Below are 24,110 nucleotides of genomic sequence, written 5' to 3' on the forward strand. Positions count from 1 at the left end.
CAGATCTCTATAAGATGCTTTCCCCACCCCCCCCCCCCCGAGGTGCACCGTTCGGCCGGCCAGCGGCGATGGGAAGAGGAGCTGGGAAGAACGCCTACGATCCGGGAATGGCAATCAATATATTATAGAGCCTACCACACGGCTAGGAACACAGCAGGCAGGGAGACAGCTGTGAAGTTCACAACATACTGGTACTTGACTCCAGTTAGATTACATAGGGGCAACCCTGGGTATGGAACGCATTCAAGCCACACTCACACAGTCCATGGCCTCCTTGTACACGGTATGGCAGCCACTGTTAACACTCTTATCAGGGGAATTCAACGAAATAACATGCCCCAGATACCTCCGCCTTCTACGTCTCACTGATGCAGACAACACTGATGCAGAATCCAGGCCAGGGGCACCGTGAGTCTACTACACACGAGCTTTGCCTAATTGCACATTTCGGCATACTGGTTGGGGTGGGGGGTGTTCTTGGGGGAAGGGGGGTTGTTTGCCTTGCGGATTTATGTTATTTAAATAGCATTTATATAGATAGCACTTACTACCCCTGCAGAGGCATTGAAGCACTTTAAGACGAGCAGCACACTACCAGGGAGCCCAAAATTAGTGGTCAGTCCATTCGCGATTGAGGTTAGTTTTGCATGTGCGTTCTATGCATTCACTCCACTTTCCTTGTGGTACATTATTGACATAGATGTGATCATTAGAGGCGGCTATTTGAGAAACAATTGCTTGCTGGAATAAATAGATAGGTATGGTTTCCATAAACAGCTTAAGATGGATAGGCATGAGATTTAACAGTAATTTATACGTATAAGAGGAAGGCAGAAGGTAGAAAAGTATATGGGATAGAAGTAAAAGTTTCAATGAAGGTCAATTTTTCATGAAGGATTTTAATGATTATAGCAGGTGGAGTCTTTTTGCACGCAAGTTGTGCATGTAAATCTGCTGAAAGAAACAGTTGTAAATTCTGCTCCTAAGGAATGTAGCTTAGACAATCTTTCTAGAGGCACTTAAGAGGGGACGCAGATACTTCCCACAGTGAAAAGAGAAGCCCAATGCTTGTTGACAGTCCTATACAGTCTTATACTGTCAAGCAATGCAACATATAAGCACATTCCTTAACCGTAATTATGATGAGAACACACCCCATTGATATCCCTTTTATATACCTACTACAGTAGTAAAGTCAATACAATTATTGTTACCGTTTATGCAAATCATATGCACCATACATAACCTACACATATAATATATAAAACTTATGTAAACAACCACCAACTTGAAAATATTGCATGTGCACGTTTATGACCCATTTAATACCTAGTTTAGAAGGTGCAGTTCCCTGCACCCACCTAAAGAGCACTCCCACAGAACATACACAATGCACAGGAGAATGTCAGTGGTCACCTTCACCTTCCAGCACCCATCTTACCTTTATGGGTAAGGATTATACTACAAAGTTGTAGGCAATAGCTATCCAACATTACACGTTAGTTGTTTTTCTCTACAAGTTCCCTGTGTTTGTCTTTTCTATATTGTACTCTGACCTCTAGTAAAATAGTGCAAATTTTAGTAGTTGCCAATTCAAACCTAAACATATGGCCTAGGTTCTAGCTGGTTGGGTGGGTCCTGATAGGGGGCACCCAGCTCCCTCCTCAAATGTGTAACCTAGCTCATCTGGCCAGGGGAGTGACTGCCTGGTTGAAGGCAGTCTATCAAATATGGAGATTGCAGGTTTTACTGACCTAGTACGGGATGTAACCTGCTGGGCCACACTCTTCAATGCTCTCTTCCAAGATAAGACTTATCTTTAAAGTTTGTGTAAGTATTGTTGCAAATAGGGACTGGAGCCTCTCCTTGGGAGACAGATACCGAGAGTCAAGCCTACAATACCCAAGGGCAGCCGTGGGGACTGAACCCTCTTCTCTCCCGAACAATGGCAAGTGCATCTATGGAATTACACGGTATTCTTCATACCAGAGCAGGCTGAAATACACCAATGTTCCTGCAAGGTAGCTCCTCTAAATGTGCCTGGGAAAGAACATTCTAATATGTTACCTTCATGACTGCCCAGAAGCCAACACAAACGCCTCGTGGAGGCGGCAAGCGAAGTGGCAGTGAAGAGAGTAGAGAAGGGGCTTACCACGGTGCGTTGAACTCCTTCTGCAATGGTCCATGCTAGAAAAAGTTAATACCTGGCAAAAGTGCAACAAACAAGCTACAAGATAAAAACGTCTCTACTGTGCCACTGACCGGACTCAGACTAAGTAATGCAGAAGAGTAGCAAATGCACACCCTCTTCCTACAAATAAATATTGTTCTTATTCGCAACAAGAAACAGAATATAGTTGTTTTATATTGCAATCGTGTACAGAGATAAGAATGTCAAATGGATGGAGAAAAAAAGCAGCATCACTATGCCAGCGCCATGATAGTAGGATGGCAGCAATGAAGAACGAACACGGTCAAAGTCCACATTCTTGTTCAAAGATGTTGTGTGTGTGTGTGTGGGGGTATCCTGTGCAGCCAGCTATCAATTACGCAACTCACAAGACAAAGGGGACATGTAGTAACAAGAGAAGAAAAGAGCACAGACAGCTGCAAACAACTCTCCCGAGCACGCACCCCTCCCCCAAAGGATGGAACAGCCCCGTCTCAAGAGATTAATATAACGGTGGGAGTGGGTTACCATCTCGTAGGTCGTCTGGTGCGTCAGGGGTTGGCGAGGATCCGGGCAGCATTCTGGTGGCATGGGGAAGCCTGCTGCTAATAATACGCAGGGGTTACACTTGTATTTGCTGCCAAGGGCGAGGGTAATTTAGAAACAAAAAGTGAACTTCCGCTGTTGCGGTTTACACTTCCTCTTAATCAGAGTCAGGTGGTAAAGTGGTGCACAACAGAGGAACTGGGAGGAAGGACGTCTACCACGTGGAAACCATAAGGTCTGTAATACAGAAACTAGAAATCCGGGACACAGGCCCCGACAGACTACTGCTTGGGGAATCTTACAATAAATAAGAACAGTAAAACACGCGCCACAGCGCGAGGAAAGTCACGACACTAGGGCCTTGCACACGCTCAGGTGACGCATGCACGTCCTTCAGCACGCGCAGCGCATGGAGGCATTTCTGGCAAGTGGCATACCTCACACTGGCATGGTGCTGCCGCACGAACATCTCTGCATGTACGAGAAAGCAATTTGGGCTCCAACCAAAATTGAGCAGCTGCCTTTGGAAACCCAAAAACCCTAACTAATCAATCCGCTTCATGAGTTTCTGCTCCGGTGCCACCGTGGGTTGGCAGTAAGATGAAGCCCCCTGTCCCTCGTTTGGCAGGTAATGTTTATTGCGCTACCAGACCCTGCAGCAGTGGTGTTTACAGTCAATACTCCGCGGTGCGTCACCGGGGCGGTCACTGTCAGGCTAAGACACACGTGTGCACTTTCAGGGCCACACCCACATGTCAGCAGCTTTCTCCCGTATGATTTGGGGCCTTGCTGGAGCCGAAGAGCAAAAGGTCAGTCTCTCTCTTAACCCTTGACCCCAATAGAAAAGCAAAGGTCTATGAGACTAAGGAAAGAACGTGCTGGTGGCGAGGAAGTCAGAGGGTGTAAGAGGTTGGAAGTGAAAGGCCCTTTGAAATCAGAGAATGACCTGCACAGGCCGGGATCGAAAGGGCTCTAGGTAACCGGAAACCTAAAACTTTAATACAACCCGAACCGCTGCCGCTTGAAGCTAGGATACAGGGCTACGGCTGGAGGTGGCCAGGTCAGGGGGGCTAACACGACTGCAGGGATCACACTGCCTTCTGCAGCAGACTACCATTAACCTTGCTGCTCATAGCCCTTTGACTATGCAATGACAAAGGCGATCTTAAAATACCATGCCTGTGACACACTAAAGTAAACCAACAACTCCTTTTCTTTATAAAATTGTTGCAGCAGGTTCACTGATTAGACAGGTTGGGATATCTACAGGCGATGCGATCCATGTGCAGATGTTGCAAATGGAGACTGCCCACCTGCCGCTTGCCAAAATAATGCGCTCAGCTCGGGTAATTCATGATTCTTTGCGCTTTTAACAATATCTGCTGCCTTGTACACTGCCAGTCACTCCCATCTGCTCAAAACCCTGAAAGAGCGACTAGGTATCAGTGAGATAGTGTTGATAGGTTTACCTCTACTTGTAGAACTGGTCACAATTTGTCAAAATCACAGACCCTCCATCTCGCAGTCTTAGCTCACCGCAAGGTGGTTCTCAAGGATCCATGCTATCTCTTACAACCATCAGTCTCTATCTGTAACCACTAGGAGTGAACCTGAGGACATCTAGGATCTTGGATCATCAATACACTATCCAATAAACCCTGAACACACCAACACACTCCCAATTATTGTTTCAAATGCATTTTCAAGCAGGCCTTATATTCCTCCTCTTCCAGCAAACAAGACAATTCCAAATTCCGTTCTGGACTTTTTGTATTATAATCCGCCACACAAATCTCTCGCCTTCCACACCTTTCTGTTTTTGTTCTCACTCTGCACTCTACTCTTCCGCCTTTTAATAAGGGATTCATTTTCTAACCTAACATCTGTCCTTTTTGGCCTATTCCCACATTTATACTCAGGATGTCCACTGTCTAATGGTCCAGGCATCAATTTGGGTTGATTCCCTTTCAAATGTAATGTTCTTGTTATAGTGCAGATACAGCTTCTGTGCACGTCAATGGTTCACACAGCAAGTAGAGATCATGCTGGTTCCAAGCATGAGTATTCAAAACATGGGCACAATTAAGTATGAAGACTCTACACATGCTTTTCATCAGCCATCTTAAAGTAGCAATCACAGGAAGACCAATTGGCACCTAGAAACGTCCTCAGTCTCAGTAACAGAAGCTGCTGGCTCACTCCAACTCCCCAAACAATCTACACCAACTGTTACTGTTCACAAATATCGAATTTCCAATGCCTTGCTAAAAGCACCTTCTTAAAGTTGTAAAGGTAGCCTGGTTTCCAACATGCCACATTTTGGCATCTGGGTCTCTATTATCCAGCCACAGGAATGCAGACAATCTACTTCCACTGTCAGGGGAAGTTGTATCTTCCTTGCATCTTGAACCAAAGGCAATCAAAAATGGATCCCGAAGTCCCAGTATTAATACTCACACCTCACACAGAATCTAGCTACCATGTGTATGCTACACAATCACCATATAATTGCAGCAAATGGTTTCAGTGTTGCATGAAAGCAGAACTTTACACAAGCGAAGCCAGTATGCCACAATCATCACAACACAAAAAAGGTCCGTTTGGGACTATTAATTTACAAAAAAATTGAAATGCTGCTATCACCGCTTAACAGCTTACTTCCAGGACTTGGACATTAGATTAGTCCCAAGTGGACAAAAGCGAGCATGCTTGGTGCACACCTCGAGGCCACAGAAAACATTCGGACCTTAGCATTATCATAGACAGGCCTAGCCCTCGGCATATGCACTAGGTTAACATGTTAGTCAGGCCAATAAAAAGTCAGGATCCCAGTTTAACATGCAGTTAAGGTCATCCAGGGCAGGGCTGTATGTCAGTTTACCATGCAGGGGACATCCACGTCCCAACACGTTCATGTATACTTTCAATGCTCTAATTATAAACGTACTATTCTGATGTATAAGCGTTGCAACATCCTTGGGCCATATTCAAGCTTTATAAAAGTATATAAATAAATCTTATTGTGAAATGTAATGCCTCCAGGCTCTCCCATTGTTGGCAGGCAAGGGGACTGTACACAAGGTTGTAACATAATTTCCCAGTACCACACACTTTGGTAAAGCTGGCAGGCCAGATTCAAGGACAAACACCCTGCATCCGAAGTCTGCAACCTACACATTAGACCACATCTCTGCATTCAACAAGGAGTTATATACAAGCTAAACTGGACGGCACTGAAAATAACCACGTTGAAACTTGTGAACATTAAGGCCATGTAGTCTGAGCCTCAGCTGAACCAAACAGACAAGTAACTAGACTTTGGTAATCTGTTAATGGATGGAATGTAAAAGCCGGCTACAAGAGCATGGCCAATTTGCTGCCTTTAAAAAGAGTCTGTGTAAAAGTCACCGTTCTCTTTCTGTTTGAGGGTAGTAATGTGCCATTAAAAGACCTTTACAGATTAAGACAAAATACTGTGGTTGCAATCCTAGTTGTATTTGTGTTCTGTATATATATCATTGGGACTTTGGTCTACCTTTCCCATCGTGATATAGTTTCTTTTTTACACCAATAAAATGGTGTCATTTGAATTTTGACCAGGAGGACGAGTGGGTTTTACAGGACTATACTATCAGGTGTGTTTCTGATCCTGTTCTATTAAAATCGTGTTTTTGCATTATGCGCTTAAGAGGTAAATAGGTTTGTTTTAAATGGGCCTTTATTGGTAACCTGTATGCATAGAGGAGAGTCCCAAATGTTTGCTTGCAATGGCCACCTCAGAGAAATACACACAACTTGCGCAGAGCCCCCTGCATGTTCACCCCTCCCTTGCACTGCAGACTGGGAGGCCTGTGCACCGGACGAATCTATGTACAGATTCCAGGGTTGGGTGCCCAGGCAGCAGAATGTTGGCCAGAGGAAGTGTTTGTTTTCCTCCTCCAGTCATCCGTTTGTCAGAGCAAACACCGCGGGCCCGATGCATTCACAACAAAGCCGTCTGTCTGCCTCTGATCAGCCTCAACTGTGCCCTGGTCTGTGCGCGACGCAGGCCCGTGAGCCTGAATCCACCTCCCTTCACCCAGACTTCTGTCAATTCACGTGGGAACGAGCGGGGGGGGGGGGGGGGGGGGGGGACACGACAAATTGCTTAGGACCCGAGTGTATTATGGAAAAGAAAGGCTGTGAACACCACTGGGTATTACTGCTTTAATAGTGGGCCTCACTGAGCCAAACCTGTGATTCACACTCACGGAAAACATCCTCGGGTATCACTGCCTCAGAAGTGATCAATGGAGAGAGACATCACCAGGTAATATCATTGGGTAATATCACATAGCAAACAATCACACACACACTATAAGCATAAGCGAGTAGCGCAGCTTTAGTAGAGATGGCACACACGTGGCTACCTCCAAGCATCACACTGTATAACCGAAGCATCACACACACTGAAAACATCCACAGGTATCACAGCCTCATAACAGGTCAATGGAGACATCACCGGGTAATATCACACCACAAGCAATCACATACTATAAGCATCAGCGGGTAGCGCAGCTCTAGAAGAGGTGGCACACACGTGGATACTTCCAAGCATCACACGGTATAACCGAAGCATCACACACACTAAAAACATCCCCAGGTATCACTGCCTCAGAACTGATCAATGGAGACATCACCGGGTAATCCTGCTTCAGTACTGAACGCACACACTGTGGACATCTTTAAGCATCAGTGTAACCTAAGAATCATACACCCTGATAACATCACCGGGTATCACTGCCTCAAAAGTGATCAATGGAGACATCACCGGGTATCAGTGCCTCAGAAGAGATCAATGGAGACATTACCGGATATCACTGTTTAAAAAGAGATCAATGGAGACATCACTGCTTCAAAAGAGATCAATGGAGACATCACTGGGTATCACTGCCTCAGAAGTAATCAATGGAAACATCACCGGGTATCACTGCTTCAAAAGAGATCAATGGAGACATCACAGAGTATCACTGCTTCCGAAGTAATCAATGGAGACATCACCGGGTATCAATGCCTCAGAAGTGATCAATGGAGACATCACCGAGTATCACTGCCTCAGAAGTGATCAATGGAGACATCACCGGGTATCACTGCCTCAGAAGTTATCAATGGAGACATCACCGAGTATTAATACCTCAGAAGTGATCAATGAATAAATCACCGGGTATCAGTGCCTCAGAAGTGATCAATGGAGACATCACCGGGTATCAGTGCCTCAGAAGTGATCAATGGAGACATCACCGGGTAATCCTGATTCAGTACTGAACGTACACACTGTGGACATCTTTAAGCTTCAATGTAACCTAAGAATCATACACCCTGATAACATCACCAGGTATCACTGCCTCAGAAGTGATCAATGGAGACATTACCAGGTATCACTGATTCAAAAGAGATCAATAGAGACATCACTGGGTATCACTGCCTCAGAAGTGATCAATGGAGACATCACTGGGTGTCACTGCCTCAACTGTGATCAATGGAGACATCACCGGGTATCACTGCTTCAAAAGAGATCAATGGAGACATCACTGTGTATCACTACCTCAGAAGAGATCAATGGAGACATCACTGAGTATCACTGCCTCAGAAGTGATCAATGGAGACATCACTGGGTGTCACTGCCTCAACTGTGATCAATGGAGACATCACCGGGTATCACTGCTTCAAAAGAGATCAATGGAGACATCACTGTGTATCACTACCTCAGAAGAGATCAATGGAGACATCACTGAGTATCACTGCCTCAGAAGTGATCAATGGAGACATCATCGGGTATCACTACCTCAGAAGAGATCAATGGAGACATCCCTGAGTATCCCTGCCTCAGAAGTGATCAATGGAGACATCACCGGGTATCACTGCCTCAGAAGTGATCAATGGAGACATCACCGGGTATCAGTGCCTCAGAAATTATCAATGGAGACATCACCGGGTATGACTGCCTCAGGAGTGATCAATGGAGACATCACCGGGTATGACTGCCTCAGAAGTGATCAATGGAGATATCACCGGGTATCAATGCCTCAGAAGTGATTAATGGAGACCTCACCGTGTATCACTGCCTCACAAGTGATCAATGGAGACATCACGGGGCATCATGCCTCACAAGTGATCAATGGAGACATCACCGGGTATCACTGCCGCAGAAGTGATCAAAGGAGATATCATCGGGTATCAATGACTCATAAGTGATCAATGGAGACATCACCGGGTATCAATGCCTCAGAAGTGATCAGTGGAGACATCACCAGGTATCACTGCTTCAAAAGAGATCAAGGAGACATCACCGGGTATCATCACTTGGTAGTATCACACAGCAAACAATCACACACACTATAGGCGTCACCAGGTAATAATGCTTCAAAAGTGATCACATACAGTTTGGACTTCACTGCATAACCTAAGAATTACAAACAGTAAAAACATTACCAGCGATCACTGTTTGCAATTATACTTTGTAAACATCACTGGCCCCAGATCTTTCTTCGTAGCAGGGTAAGAGAAGGTGTCTCAGAGTAACAATTAAATAAGCACTGGGGTGGTTGTCCTGATTCTAGACACGCCCGATAACTCTACAATCAATTTCCATATATGCCCATGAGGATCTCCAGTAGCTTTCATGGTAATAAGAGATAGGACTATATTTTTCAGAAGTGATAGGCACTTGGCACACCTAATGCTTAATGTTTGTTTTAATGGAATTTGAACTCTTTATTCCATCTATTGCGTGCTAGCAGGTGTCATGGGGCTGCCTGTCCCCTATGTCTAGAATACTTTGATCAAGCAGGTGGTAACCGACTGTTACTCCCTGACCTGCTGCACAGCTACTTTATTTAGACTGCTCTTCTGAATTAGTTTACACCTTTTACACAAATTTTTCAGTTATTTTAACTTGGTTTTATTCACCAATCTTTTCTTTTAATGAACATCAGATTAAGTTATTTTTCTTTACATCTAGTTCATATCATATCACATGTTATTCATTTCATGTACATTTTCTCTTTGGTGTGATGCTAGTCACACATTAACACATCCCATAATAATAGTTAACGCCGATGGTGGATTTATTGGCCCGATGTATTTCAGGACCCAGTCCCTTCTTCGGGGGCCTCCTTGTCCTTCGACGATGTATTTCTGAGCTGTGATCAAGTTTCCCGTTAATTCGTGTATTACATCCCGAATCACAGCTCAGAAATACATCGTCGAAGGACAAGGAGGCCCCCGAAGAAGGGACTGGGTCCTGAAATGCATCGGGCCAATAAATCCACCATCGGCGTTAACTATTATTATGGGATGTGTTAATGTGTGACTAGCATCACACCAAAGAGAAAATGTACATGAAATGAATAACATGTGATATGATATGAACTAGATGTAAAGAAAAATAACTTAATCTGATGTTCATTGAAAGAAAAGATTGGTGAATAAAACCAAGTTAAAATAACTGAAAAATGTGTGTAAAAGGTGTAAACTAATTCAGAAGAGCAGTCTAAATAAAGTAGCTGTGCAGCAGGTCAGGGAGTAACAGTTGGTTACCACCCGCTTGATGAAAGTATAATAAGAGATAGGACACCATGGCCAGTTCCCTCTGTAGGCATGTGACCACCTGCTTCTAATCCATTCCAGTCAGGAGGAGCACTCGGTGAAAATCTGCAGCAGAGGACAAGGCGGCCATGAGGGACCCAACAAATTCTATAATCTACTCGCATGCAAGGGTTTGTTACGTATCTTATCATTTCTTTAATACTTGTTAATACCAGGAACCTAACTAAATGACTGATATGGAGTGGATGTATCACGAATTGTAAGTTTCAACTGCCGCTCTATGTCGGTCTGTAGACTTTTTCTTCCACCTGACTATTCAAGACCCAAAAGTTATACAACTGCAGATCTTACAATGACCTTAAATCCTCCACGATATATATCAATGAGAGCTCCCTGAATCTATATATGGCCTACACAAACCGTCTGCATTAAACACAATCCCTGGCACCAACAGATGCAACAGTGTCACAGTTTCAAGGCATACAGTTGGCTCAGCTTTGGGCACCTCAGCAAAACAAACCTATATCAAGTTCAAGTCCTATCTCACCCTGCTTCAAACGTACACATTAGAATAAACTTCGAGCAAAAAGGGCTCCAAGACATGTAGTTGGGCAAGCATTGCATTGCAATCAGCACAACCATATCAAATTATCCTGCACTAAAACTACACTTTAAAGACAAACCCTGGCACCATCATTCACACAACATAACTCAAAGCCATATGAATGGCTACATGTCTGCCACCTCAACACCACATCCATATCCTCTCAGCAATATACATGCTAATCCTCTCAAAAAAAAGTTTACACTTACGACACCTCTAGTTCCCTATAGCCCTGCATCAAAGGCATGCAAAGGAAAAGATGCTTTAAAACAACACAATACTCACTTAGGGCCTAGCCACAGCCATCCAAAGATACCAGCATAACAAAACAACACTATCCTTCACACACACCCATCCAGGCACATAATGTTTCACACAGATCTGGTATACGATCTAGCTTGCCACTCTTCAATATATATAGCCCATCACTAAACAATCCCCTAGTTGATATAACCCCTCTTTGACCACAATTCAATATAACCCAACTCTTCCAATGCGAAAAACAAAGAAATACTTGGTCAATGGACCACATTCACTCATGCCAACCAGTACACCGGACCTGTAAAGGGCACCGAGATTCTGAAAGTGTTACCAACGAAACAACAGTAAAACACTATACAAATACACATAAATACAGACCAACACAATTAAGATACAATAAAATACAGACAATTATATTGAGAAACATAAGTGTAATGTAGCATAAAATCTAAAAAGCATTATTGAAATCAACAAGAGTATCTAAAATTCTCAAAAACATATGTTTAAAATATTGCCACCCTCAGACTGGCTTATTCCAAGATCCCACTTCCACACTATGCTCCTAGTATCTCTGGTACAGCTATGGAAAACACATGGACAGCAGTCCCACCCCTATGCCTTCTGCCACTACCATCACAAGTCCAGCTGCCCCTGCAGGCCCATGTTTTCAGAACCATCAGTGATGGGCGAGATTCCTTCTGATCAAACATCCGAGCTTCCTTGCCACATCAGTATATGCCTGAGGGATCAACAGATTTTGTAGGCTTAAAACATTAATGCTTAAGTTTGTATTCTAAAATGTGTTCTTGGTGGACAAGGCTCCCGAGTCCTATGAAAGGAAGATATAAGTCCTGGGTCTCTCACTCCAACAGACTAATCAGCAGGAGCGGCTGGCATGGATCGGGGTGGAGGGGCAGTGGGTGCAGGGTGGGGGGGAAGGGTATGTAAAAAAACGAAAAAAGTACCGCCTTGCTGCACCTTTCCTCCTTCGTCCTGCCGTCATCTCTCCCAGCCAGTGTTCCAGGAACAGGAAGCACCTAGGCTGAGGCTCCCCTGAGCCAATAACAAAGCTGCAATGAAGAATCATGATTGGTCCGAGGCTGTGGTTCAGCACTCAGCCAGGGAATAGGAGTCTGGGCATGTACTCCACCCAGGCTGTAATGCAACCTGAGTGGAGAACAATCAAAGTGTGCATGAATGTTTCGCTGGCCCGAGACGGCCAGCCAAACATTCATGCGCACTTAGGGAGAGAAAACCACACCTCTCCTGCTCTGTCAGCAGAGTAGCCCCGCCCCGCCCGCCAAGCTGCCACAGCAGGGAAAAAATAAAATGACAATAACCGAGTTATTTTATTTTTCCTTTATTTCACTGCTACAAAGCAGTGGGGCAACGGTCCTCCGCCTCAGCGGCGGAGCCACCACTGTATAGCAGCACCATTATGGAGAGTTGTGTGCAACGCTTGTGGCAGGAGTTTAATACTGCACATCATTTGTGTCCTAAAAATCAAGGGAGTTTAAGAAACAAGTTCCATGGAACACAGCCTGCTCTTAGGACTGCTAATGAGAAAGTGACGCTGAAAGGCCCAAGTCTACAAAAATGGGTTCAAGAGTATTTACCTACCACAACGTCTCTGGTGGGACACCAATATGGTAACAGACTATGGTGGCAGTATACGAGATATAAAATAGGATATACGGAACTCAAATGCCAAGTCAGTAGGCTACGACTTGTCAACTTACATTAATGCATAGTCATGAAATAGAGAATAGTCAAATGAACACAACAGAGCAATCAAATCACAACACCCCCAATATTCATTTGACGTTATTGTTGGTTCACAATGACGAGCTGTCCCCTGTCGCCTCACTACGAAACATGTCGTCAGGCTCTGTGTGGTATCCAAACTGTCAGCAGGTACACCATAAATGATGGGTAGTCTCCAGTCCTACAAATTGGTATCCCCAAGGTTAGCCTAGTCTATCCCCATGTAGACAGGCCAGGTGGGTCTGCATTGCGCCACTTTCTGACCATATCTCTTTTGGCAGATACAGATTTATAGGAGGTTGCCCTATTAATCCCACCTAAACCTGACAGGATGCAGTAATCTCTTTTGGCGACAGCGAGGCCTATATGCAGCAGGGCTAGCATATGTGCGTTGGTGAAGCAACTGCCACTACCGCTCACATGTTGCATATCCACTTTTATATTAGCACATTATGAACAGCAAAGAAAGACTTACATTTTTGTTCCAGAAAATAACCTGGCAGAGGATATTTGGCTGAAGTTTGTGCTGCTGATCATAGGTTATTTTTTTGTATTCGCATACAGCGAACTTGGTGTTATTTGTTTGTAGAGAGGGGTGAGTCAACAAATTAACAGGGAGTGCCGAGCCGAGCCATGAAAATGTTTGCTATGCAAAGCATATAAAAAACACCACGTAAAATATTATAAAGTCTTTTCAAATTCCCAAAAAGTGTTTTTCTTTCACATGTGGAAGCTTTGACATTAAAATGCTACAATATAGCACTGCACTGAGAAGTTCTTAATTAAAGCGACAGTTTTTGAAAATGATTGGTGAAACCAAGAAGTCAAGACAGCTGTCATGTAAACCCTGTGGCACAGATTAGTATAGAGCAACATTATAGTCTATTAAATAAAACATAATAGGTTTTTGTTGACTGGTATTCGAAGCTCACGTCTAAAAGGATATACGTGATAATGAAGAAATGAGTTTTGGTGAAATAAAATATCTGCTTAAGATCACACAATTTCGCTGCGAGGCCGCGATTTATCCATGTTTTCTGCTTTTATATTATATACAAATCAGCCAGTAAGTGCATATTTACTTTTCTTTCCTTATGTTATGGCTTTGTTTTTTTACCTCTTTGTGCATTTTTTTGCATTTTTTTAAATAGCATAGGTAAGCTAGACCTGGGCGGTATCAGAGGACTTTAAACTAGCACGGATTACATTTAACAAGGCACCAGCCATTCATTGTTCATAGGGATGGGGAGATTGAGAGATTTGCTCAGAATCATTGGATGTTGAGCCAAGACTCGAAGCTCCGAATTCAAAGTCGGCTGCTCAGGCCGTAACGCTACATTCAAGGTACATGGAGAGAGACAGGCAGAAGTCACATGAAAGCCCAACTCGTTGGAGGCTCGGGGTTCCAACTGGACCTCGAGGGCATAACCAGCCAGGCTTCAGACTCGAGCGTGGCACAAGCTTTCAGTGGCTCGCCCAACTCCATTTGTTTGAACCTATTGGACTGCAAGTCTCAGATCACATTCAGCAGAACTGTCTTTGGGGAGGGAGGCCTCAGTCTGCCATCCCACGGCATTACCCTTGATATGGAGAACTTATTTCCCATAACCCTAGGCACCCGGAAGGGCCGCAGTCCATGGCGCTCACCCGTTACCTTCAAACGAGGACTGGCTCCCAGATGTTGGCGCAGCAGACGCTCGAGCAGCTCGGTTTAAACGCTTTAAAAAGCTGACGACATATTCTCAAATGAAATCTGTACTGACCACAAGGTTTTTTGGTGTTACACTACGGTATGGTTTTGGTAACCTCATAATAAATACAATTAATTAGTTATCCACAACTTCCGGAGTGACATTTGTCTCGATCACCAAAGTGAAAGGAAATACATCCCTGTGAAATAAGAAGAAACAATCTATAGAAGGGCATGTGCGACTCGGATCAAAGAAACAGGCAAAACGCTCAAACTCCACCGGATGGGAACGATCGCCCAGCCACAGGCAAGATTAAGACACTGATTGCACGAGTGAAAGTGCCCAGAGATGTCTGCTAAACATCTGTCCTAGTAAATTGCAGGTAATTTGAGCGTCACCGGTTATCCTTGCAGTGACTGACCACAGGTGGCTAAATCTCCCGCCTTAGGAGACATGAAATACAACCTCTTGCACTGGGGAAGGGGCAGCTGCCTGGCCGCAGGCGAGCTGGAGACGCGGGTGGGTGACCCGCACCCGCAGACCAGGAGACCACAGGGAAGGCCCTTTACACCAAGTCAACCAAACTCAGTCACAGACTCCCAATATTCCCAACAGGAAGTAAGGGAGAAGGCACGTGATGGTAACGTCACCCCAGCTCCTTAAAGGGAAGAGAGAGGAGAAAAATGCTTCAAGGGGGGGGGGGGGGGGGGGGCGGAACGTGCTGGTGAAGTGAGTGTGTCCCAGTGTTCCGACCGTTTTGACAACATGAAAAATGGGTCACGGTTTTGGAGAGAACCCTACCTCTCGTTAGATCACACGTAGAGACGCTGCAGCGCTGCCTCTGTTTATTTACTCAACACAAAAGGTTTTTAGGCCTTAAACTGCGATGATCCCGTATCGGAGAAGAGACTTAGTTAAGGCTTAGGCTCATCTCCTGCCCAGGGCTCCATCACCATTACCTATCAATGGATTAACCCAACAAGAACCCGAAGGACCTGGGCAAAATATGATACGCAATAGTGATCCAGTCGGAGAGACCAATGGGAAAGACAAGACTAAAACTAATTAGCTTATCCAAATTTCATTTGTACAAACCAGGCTCCACCAACCTACTACTTCTATCAATACAGAAGAGAGTATACAGTAAGATCAATTATCACACACAAAAAAGTAAATGCGCGAGTATTTTATATATGCAACTTGACAATATAAATACATTATTTACATACAGTCGCTCCAGATAGAAAAATAAGAGAAAGAAGGTGCTCAAAAAGAGCGCTCATGTGTAAAATTTTGAATAGAGAACAAAAGGACGTACAATAAATGTAACGGACAGGCTTTCCTGTAATGACTATGTTATAAGAATGAGGTCTATTTCCTCCTTTCCTTCTCAATTCGAAATTTCATGCACAAGCACTCTTTGTGAGCACCTGCTTTCCCTTATTTTTCATTCTGGAGCGACCATATGTAAAGAATGTAATTATCCTGTAAAGTCACAAACATAAAAAACTCATGCTTTCACTTTTTTTGTGTGATAAGAATTGATCTTACTGGAAACTCTCTTCTGTATTGATAACAGTAATATCTTACCCCCTACCTCAATATTGAGGAGGCAGGTTTGGACAAATGAAATTAAGATAAGCTTTGTCTCGTCTTTCTTGTTGGTCTCTCCGACATATTTCCATCACAGCATAGGGGGAGGTTGAGGGACAATTTAATGATATATTTCCCAGTGTTAGATATAGCACATCCGAGGAAAGGCATTGAGTGCATGCAATCAGCTGTCCCACAGAAAAACACTGAAGATTAACTAGTCCTAGTTTTATCCATTGCTTTCGGTTGCATGCGGTTTTGTTTTCACAAATACAGGACTACAATTCCCAGAATTCAAAGAAAACTGGATTCAATTCCCATCCAGTGGCAGCGGGGCTCAGGAATTTGTGGGTCCCAACGAACTCAAAAATAGCTATTTTTATGATCACCAAACCAGGGGATGGGTGCCGGGAGGGTCATTTTCCTCGCTTGCATTAGGGCTCATGGCACCTTTGGTTCGCCACTGGAGACATTCTTTCTCCCTAGTGTGTTCTTAGATCGCCTAACTATAGATCTGTGATTGCTAGATCTCCTAATATAAAAGTAGAACTGGTTACCAATCTCTTTTGAGCAAGCTACAGGGTTTTGGCAAAGACGTTACAGAAATTCAAATTGATTAAAATCAACACTTTTGTCTTTTAGTCTGAATATTGAGAATTTAGTTTGGTTTGATACACCACCAAAATCTGCTCGGTAGACAAACAAAACGCATAAAACTACCTTTGCCCAGGCAGTTCATGCTTCTGTGACCCACACCCATCTTTAGTGAAAGAAGCCAATCAAAATGGTCCTAACACAGGAACCTATTCTAATTTGTTGAAAGGGTCGCCAATCAGCTGTGAAGGGTAGCCAATCATTTACAAGACATTCGTATTTTGCCTCCTAGGTCTGGCACTTTAGAATGACGAGCACTATAGATTCTTTGGTCATGTTTGCCATGCTTGGTTTCTTTCACCTATTTATACATACCAGTGTGTTAAAGAATGTCCGAAGAATCTGAAAATCTGGATCTCTGTAGATCCTCTGCTGCTGGATGGTTCACACACTTCTAGATCTGAATAACATAGTTATCAGGTACCAGGAGCAGATGGTCCTAGGACCTGGTGCTTTCATGTTTCTGAGGATTGGGCACATCACTTGCACGGTGAACATTATGTTGTCTTGGAGCAAGGGAGTTACTGATATTCTTCCTTTCAACCTCCATAACCAACTCATTACTCGACTCTAGATAGATGTATGCCAGTGCACTATTCTTAAGGGTCTGAAAGCAAGATCTGAATAGGTCTACAATGTTGGAGACTCTCTGATCTGTTGACTTGGGATAAACATGGTTTTGGGGGATGCACTGGATTACTGTGAAGAACCAAATTAAAATCTTTATTCATAACTACCAAATTTTGTGAAGCCACTAAAATACTATGTCTGAGACGCAAATTTCTGTGCAAGCAAATGTCTTTTTGACTCGCTACATTTAAAGGGTGGGGACCCGTGATTACACATGTAATTATGACATACGTTTCATGCAGAATGTGGACCTGAAACATATTTTAAACATTTAGAAGCAAAGTGAAAATTGACATAAGCGTTTTCTTCTTCTCAGGCAACAGTGCTGAAATACGGTTCTTAGTTATGTATTGTGCCACTTAAATTATCACATCATTCGTGCTTCTAAGCACCCCTTTGCTCAAGGTCCTTAGCTGGGGCTACTAGATAGTGGCTCTAGGTACTGGATTCTCATGGGTCAGGATCTGACAACAGGCCAGTCGAAGACTATTTTGGTGCCTTGTGGTCTTGAAATCCTGGTAATCTGGCTGGGGACAGTAAATCTGCCACTGAAACTTCAAACCCAATCCATGCATAACTGCCAGTGGCTGTTGAAAGGTGATTTAGCTGTTGGATCTCTATAGGATTGGACATTTTTTTGCTGTGATTTCCAAGGTTTCTTGTAGCAAAGGATCTTGAAGCTACAACAAATGAGCAAGGAGGTGTCAGCTCAGTGATTGCTGCTGTCACCAGGCAGAAGTATTGGGTGGCCTTAAATGACTTCTGGCAAACTCGCAGCACACCAGTTGAGAAGGGGAGGGAGATCAATGCCTGGTCACTATTTACCATGGCAGCAGCTGCACTATTGATCCTTGACCGGGGTTGTGAAAGAGGAAGCAGAGGTCCCATAGAGGGGAGATCAAGGTTCTGGCGTTGGTACAGGTTTGAGCAACTCCCCACACCAAGGTCACTGTTAAAGGACGGTCTCAAATAGACTTTTTCCTCAGTGTTGAGGTTCTCTACTTGACCACAGTTCCTCCACTATCACTTGTCCCTCGGCCAGGCAGTCTGTCTCTGGGCCAGAATGGGCATGGGTCCTATATTATTGGCTGGTCCGGATGGTAGGGTGTTTACTAGCTGCTCTTCACAAGGCGCACTGCTGTTCAGATGGAGAAAAATGGATTAAGTAGTTGACTGATGTTTAGAGGAGAACTAGCACATAAGAACCTAAAGGCATGTTGAGGTCAAAGGCCTGCTGATGTACTGGGCTATAGGGTCCAGAATGTATTCTGGTCGTGGGCCAAACTCAAATCTGTGTCTTTGATGGATAAGCACAAACTGGATTTTGTGGCCATGCTAGAATCCGAATAGGCGTGGTGACTCCAGCCACTGGGCAGGGAGTTACTAAAGAAGTGAGGCAAGAGTGCAGTACACAAACAACAAAGAGGTCCTTACTCATTTCCAGAGATGTGAAGAGAGATCACCCAACCTCCCGAGAGGCTGCAAAACAGACATCGTACAGATCACAGACACACAACCGTACCCAGAAAGTCACTGTCAAGTTGTTAAAAGGAGGAGCATTTGGAGAGCTGATCGATCAGGCAGGTCTGACACCTGAGTGACCTCACGTTGAGAGACCACCGAAGAGGAATGGAGGGGCGCATTACAAACAGAGGAACTTGAATGAAAGGTAAAATGTAACGTGATGCGACAGCTGCGACCTCAGCCGTGGTCTCGCACTCTTGCAGTACAGGAGATAGGCACTAGGGGCGCGCTTAAAACCAAGAGATGGTTGAAAAGATGAGTTCAGGAAAGAATTGAAAAGAGGAGACTAAATCGGGCAATTGAAGGATACAGGTGGTGCTGAAAAAACGAGAATGTTAAAAGGTGCGGCAATTTTTAAGATGAAACAGAAAAAGAGGCGACTGTAGAGACCAACTACAGAGGATAGCAGATGTCCTGACAATAAGATACTAAAAAGATAAGAGTGCAGGAATTGAGTGCTGAGACGGATGATATGCGAGGGCTGGAAATGAAGCCCGCACCCATGCATGATACAGAAGTGCTGAAAGGGATAGAAAATGCTTAAGAATGGACGCTGGGAGGTGCGAGAGATACGCCCAGAAAAGTGGAGGCAGCAGAGCAATTAGTGTTCAGGGAGAAGAAAGACGCATGTGATAAGTAACGAGGGATAGCGAAAAAAAATAGAAAAGGCGAGGCCCGTCCTGCTGAAGGGGGTTAGGGGCGTGGAGGCGGCTGATGCCTGAAAGCAGTACAGAGATAAAACTGTTGAAAGAAAAGTGGAGCACTGAGATAACGCTCAAAGACGAAGGGGGAGTTTGGGGGGACTTCATGACATCAGGAGTCGGGGTGGGGAGGGGCACGAGCGGTATTCAACCCCCAGGCACTGCTATCCCGGGACAAGATTTGAAACAGATGTTTTTTTCTTCAGTGCGAGTTGTCCTTGAAAGAGCATTGTTCAAGGAGGCATTCATCGCCAGAGATACAATCAGGCACGACAGGCCCTGGATGTGAGACAGGCCAGCCGTGCCCCTACTGCAAAAGAGCAAAAGGCAGGCCATCAATGCAAAGAGGGGCAGAGCATGGAAACAGGCCGAGCCAGGCAGGGCTTTAAGTGGGCCGGGTCTGGCTGGTGCTCAGCACCGGTAGGTCTTAAAGGCAGGCGCCGTGACGGGTCCTTATCGGGCTCTCCATTGTTACCCTCAGGGTGACAAAAAACGTAACTCTCTGCAGCCGTCACTACTTTTGATGCAACTCGTTTTTCAGTTTTATAAAGTGCACCCATGAGCTCCACCACACAAGGACATATTCATGTTTTGAATTACATGATGTTGAGACGACATGAGGCTCGACCCTGCTTTCTCAGCACGAACGTCGGCAGCTCTAACCTTATGCCACAACCTCCCCACAAAAGAACTGACACCTTTTTAAAATAATATACAACTGTTGCTTATTTATCTTATGCAATTTAGAACCATTGACAACACCAATAGTCCTTGCTTATAGTACGTGTAATGTTACTTGTGTTATATATCTGGATGAATAGACAGAAGCAGCAAAATACCAGTCGGCCGCTCACTATGATAAAGTGCAGATTTGTAGCTTAAGTGTTGTTTATGCCACGCCCTTAATTACATCGGCCACGCACCCATGAGACCCCCCCCCCCCCGCCCCCCCCCCCCGTTGTTTCAGCCAGGTAAATATAGGCCTGCTCCACAGCGGATGAGACAACGCAGAACACAGAACACTTCAGATACAGAGCAAGGGAGAGGCAGGCTCAGGCTCTCACCTACAGAGCACGGCAGGTGCCAGGGAAGCACAACCCGGAAACAGACAAACAAACATTACCAAAGGAAACAAGTCTGGCCACTTATTTTGCAAACGTATGCGATGCACAGTTAGTATGAAAGTAATAAAAAGTAAAAAAAAAAAAGATGTACATCTTTTGGGAAGGGGGGAGTTGCCCATTGCAAAAAGAAATAAAGGCATATTGAAATGGAACAAAAATAAAAACGGAGATTAGCCCACCAGCCCTAGCACTGAAGTAGACAAAGTTTTTGGCCGATATGAATATGTGCACATGCAAAATTCTGTCGCTCACACTGAAGACAGCCAATGGCTGAAACAGGCTGGTCCATTACACAGTGCTCTATGCTGTGGTAGGCAGGTGTTAAATGTAATTGACACTTGAACAGACCGACAGATAAAGAGGGCCGACTGAAACGGTACCTGGTTTGTATACATAAATGTACTTAGTTTTATTGTAAAAAAAAAATTAAACACGAGGATGGGGAAACAGCTAAAACTCTCTCTAGTCTAGGCCATCCATAGGAAGACATATGCCACTGCTAAAGAGGAGATTGGTGAAAGCCCTTAAGGGAGGCCCAGCCAGAAAGATAGAGTAAAGAATTACTTGGAAAGACACAGCTAGTTAGAGATAGGCTAGCATTTATCAAGGGCAGAGAGCTAGGAGCAGACAGAGCAGTAGCCCCTCAGCCAGACCAAGGAAGAGTAATGCTTGTACATGGTGTGGAGTAGACACCAAAACAGAAGAACAATCTAAAACTGATGCAAAGAAATAGGACAACAGCAGCTCTGTTGGCCACAGCAGGTTTAACCAAATAATGTGACCAAAATAGGGTAACACTGCCAGTCTGTGACTACTCGTGTGTGGCACTCTGACTGGACCAGCCCATCTCTAAGCGTAGATGCTGGTATGGTCATGGTATAACTAAGAGTGCAAAATCACCAGTACTAAATACACCAAGTGTAGAGTATGACACCAAAAAGAACTGGACCATGCATACAAAAACAGAATGACATTAATACTACCTGCGCCTGGTATATGGAAGCAATAAAAGAGCAGCATTGATAAGAGCACCAATGCAACAAAGTGTGAAAAAGAAAATAGTTATTGGCTTACATGTGAAAAAATAAGAAAACTTTAGGAAGCATACTACTTCAGATGCTGGTTCTGCTGCAAAACACTGAATAATGGGGGGCATCTTTGAATCAGAAGACACTCTGATGAACTACTTGCGCCATACGAGGTGCAGAAACGGGTGTATCCCAGTTATTCTTCACATTTGGGATGAGAGTGCTTGTCATTGCGTTCTAGCTGCAGCAATTTCTACGTAATCAATACATTATTTCTTCTAGTGTATTCAATGGGCTATTTCATATTCAAAGACCAGATCAGAAATTGGATCTGCCTGTTGAAACCTAAGATGAAGACGTGGGAACCGAGTGGCATTTGAGAGGTAGATTGAAAACTAAAACCGCCCCAGGAAAATGTTTCAATAAAAGTTCTAGATTGGACCAGATAAGAAAGCAACTATAGCACTCTCCAGGGCAATTTTAAGGGGATGCCCCAGACATACTCCGACCCTCAATGACCACACTAGGATCCTAGGCATCATTCTGGACAACAAGCTAACCATGATGACTTAGGTAAAGTCTGTCTCCTCCGCCGAATTTTCATCCTCCACATGCTTCGTAAGATATTCAAATGGCTACCCCAAAGCTCAAGATGTACCAACACCCAGGCCATCATCTCCAGCCGATTGAATTACGGCACCATCCTCTAGGCAGGGATCACAACTCACCTCTGACGACTACAGACCATACAGAATGCCAAAGCCAGAGTCATCTTGGGTCTCCATGGACAAACCCACATCACCCCATACCTCAGGGAATTCTTCTGTCTCCCCGTACAGAAAAGATGCCAGTTCAAGCTCCTGACCCATGCATAAGGCCCTACACAACTGCCGACCCACCAGGTCACCAGATAGCTGAGGTGACCTGGTGCCCCCCTGTTTTTGTAGATATGGTCATGTTGTCAGTTTTGATGAGAATCACTTTTCCTTTGAGGTGAGAAAAGAATGTTTTTAGTGCTAGACGAACAAGAAGCTGATTGAAATGGAGAGGAGTTTGGCTAGGTGTCCAGTGACCCCACAGTTAGCTTTTGTGAGTGCGCTCCCCAAACCGTAAGTAATGCGTCCATTGTTAAGGTTCTTTGTGGTACTAGGTCTAGAAAAGGCTGTCCCCTTAGAAGATTGTGGGGGTTCCACTACTGCAGAGAGTGGCAAGCTTGACTGCTGATCAACATTAGTCTGACATGAGGTACTATTGCTATGCATGATTCCATAGATCCAAAGAGACGCATTAACCTATCAGGAATTGCAGTCGATAGCGCCTACCTTACATTGGAACTACATGTCCCAGAAGGCCTGCGAAAGTAGAGGCAGAGCATGTGTCCATATTAGGATGCGCAGCACGTAGGAAAACGTGCGTAATTCTGATTGACTGTTTGGCTCTCGGCAAAGAGCGGATTTGGGCCCAAGGAGATCCGTGTTCAGCATTGGTGAGTTCGTTGCCAAAGAAATCACTGCTTTGTTGGTGCTCGGCTGAGCACACCCAGTACTCCGTTGTTCTCCGGATTCGGTCCTGGCAATCCGTGGAGAGAATTCAGTTTTTGCGGATTCCTACATCGTGAAAGGATTTCAGGTATTTCGAATCTACTCTTACGGGCGTTGCTAGCCCGAATCATCTAATTAATTGGAGCGGTGAGGAAACCTCTAATTGCATTCAGGGCGCTCTTACTCCTAGGTAGGAGTACAGTGTCCTTCCTTTTGCTTGTTTGTTGCAGGGAGTTTCCTTGGAAGGAATAACTCTTCCATGGGGATATTTTCTTCCTTGCTGGATTATCGTTTGGATTACTAGCTTCTACTATATTTTGATTTCAAAAGGATTTATTGGTAGTTTCAAAATAAACAAAGGGAAAAAAATGCCGGCCAATACATACATTGAATACATAGAAGCCATATGTAAACATTCGTGATACATGGTGATAAATTAGTGGCTATCATATTAGGCAATTGGATGGAAGATAAAAGCACAGAGAAACAATCAGGAGCAAAACATAAGTTAACATAACATAACATAATATAATAGATAAAATCACAACATTTGAAAAAACATTTTTGGATTTTCCTGACTATGAAAGTGCGGAATTTAAGCCTCATTTGTTTTTTCTTATTTTTCCCCCCGATCTTTGAATTAGAACTGGTATGTTTAGAGGGCTAATGAAGAGGTGAATGCGTTGGTTCAA

At 44.3% G+C, this 24,110-nt stretch overlaps 1 protein-coding gene across 2 annotated transcripts in view; it reads right to left on the bottom strand.

Annotated features, from left to right (window-relative positions):
- SEPTIN12 (septin 12) overlaps window positions 1-24,110 on the bottom strand; it is a 494,943-nt gene that overhangs the window by 465,066 nt on the left and 5,767 nt on the right. The window contains exon 1 of one of the 2 annotated variants that reach the window (XM_086941326.1): window positions 2,699-2,827. The exons of the other annotated variant lie outside the window; for it this stretch is intronic. Within the exon in view, the coding sequence (XP_086797452.1) occupies window positions 2,699-2,750 (52 nt within the window). The 5' untranslated portion in view covers window positions 2,751-2,827. Of the gene's footprint in view, window positions 1-2,698; window positions 2,828-24,110 lie in introns of those variants that run through there. 2 annotated transcript variants of the gene reach the window in all.

Source organism: Lissotriton vulgaris, chromosome 10, assembly GCF_964263255.1.
Source record: "Lissotriton vulgaris chromosome 10, aLisVul1.2, whole genome shotgun sequence".
NCBI lineage: Eukaryota > Metazoa > Chordata > Amphibia > Caudata > Salamandridae > Lissotriton > Lissotriton vulgaris.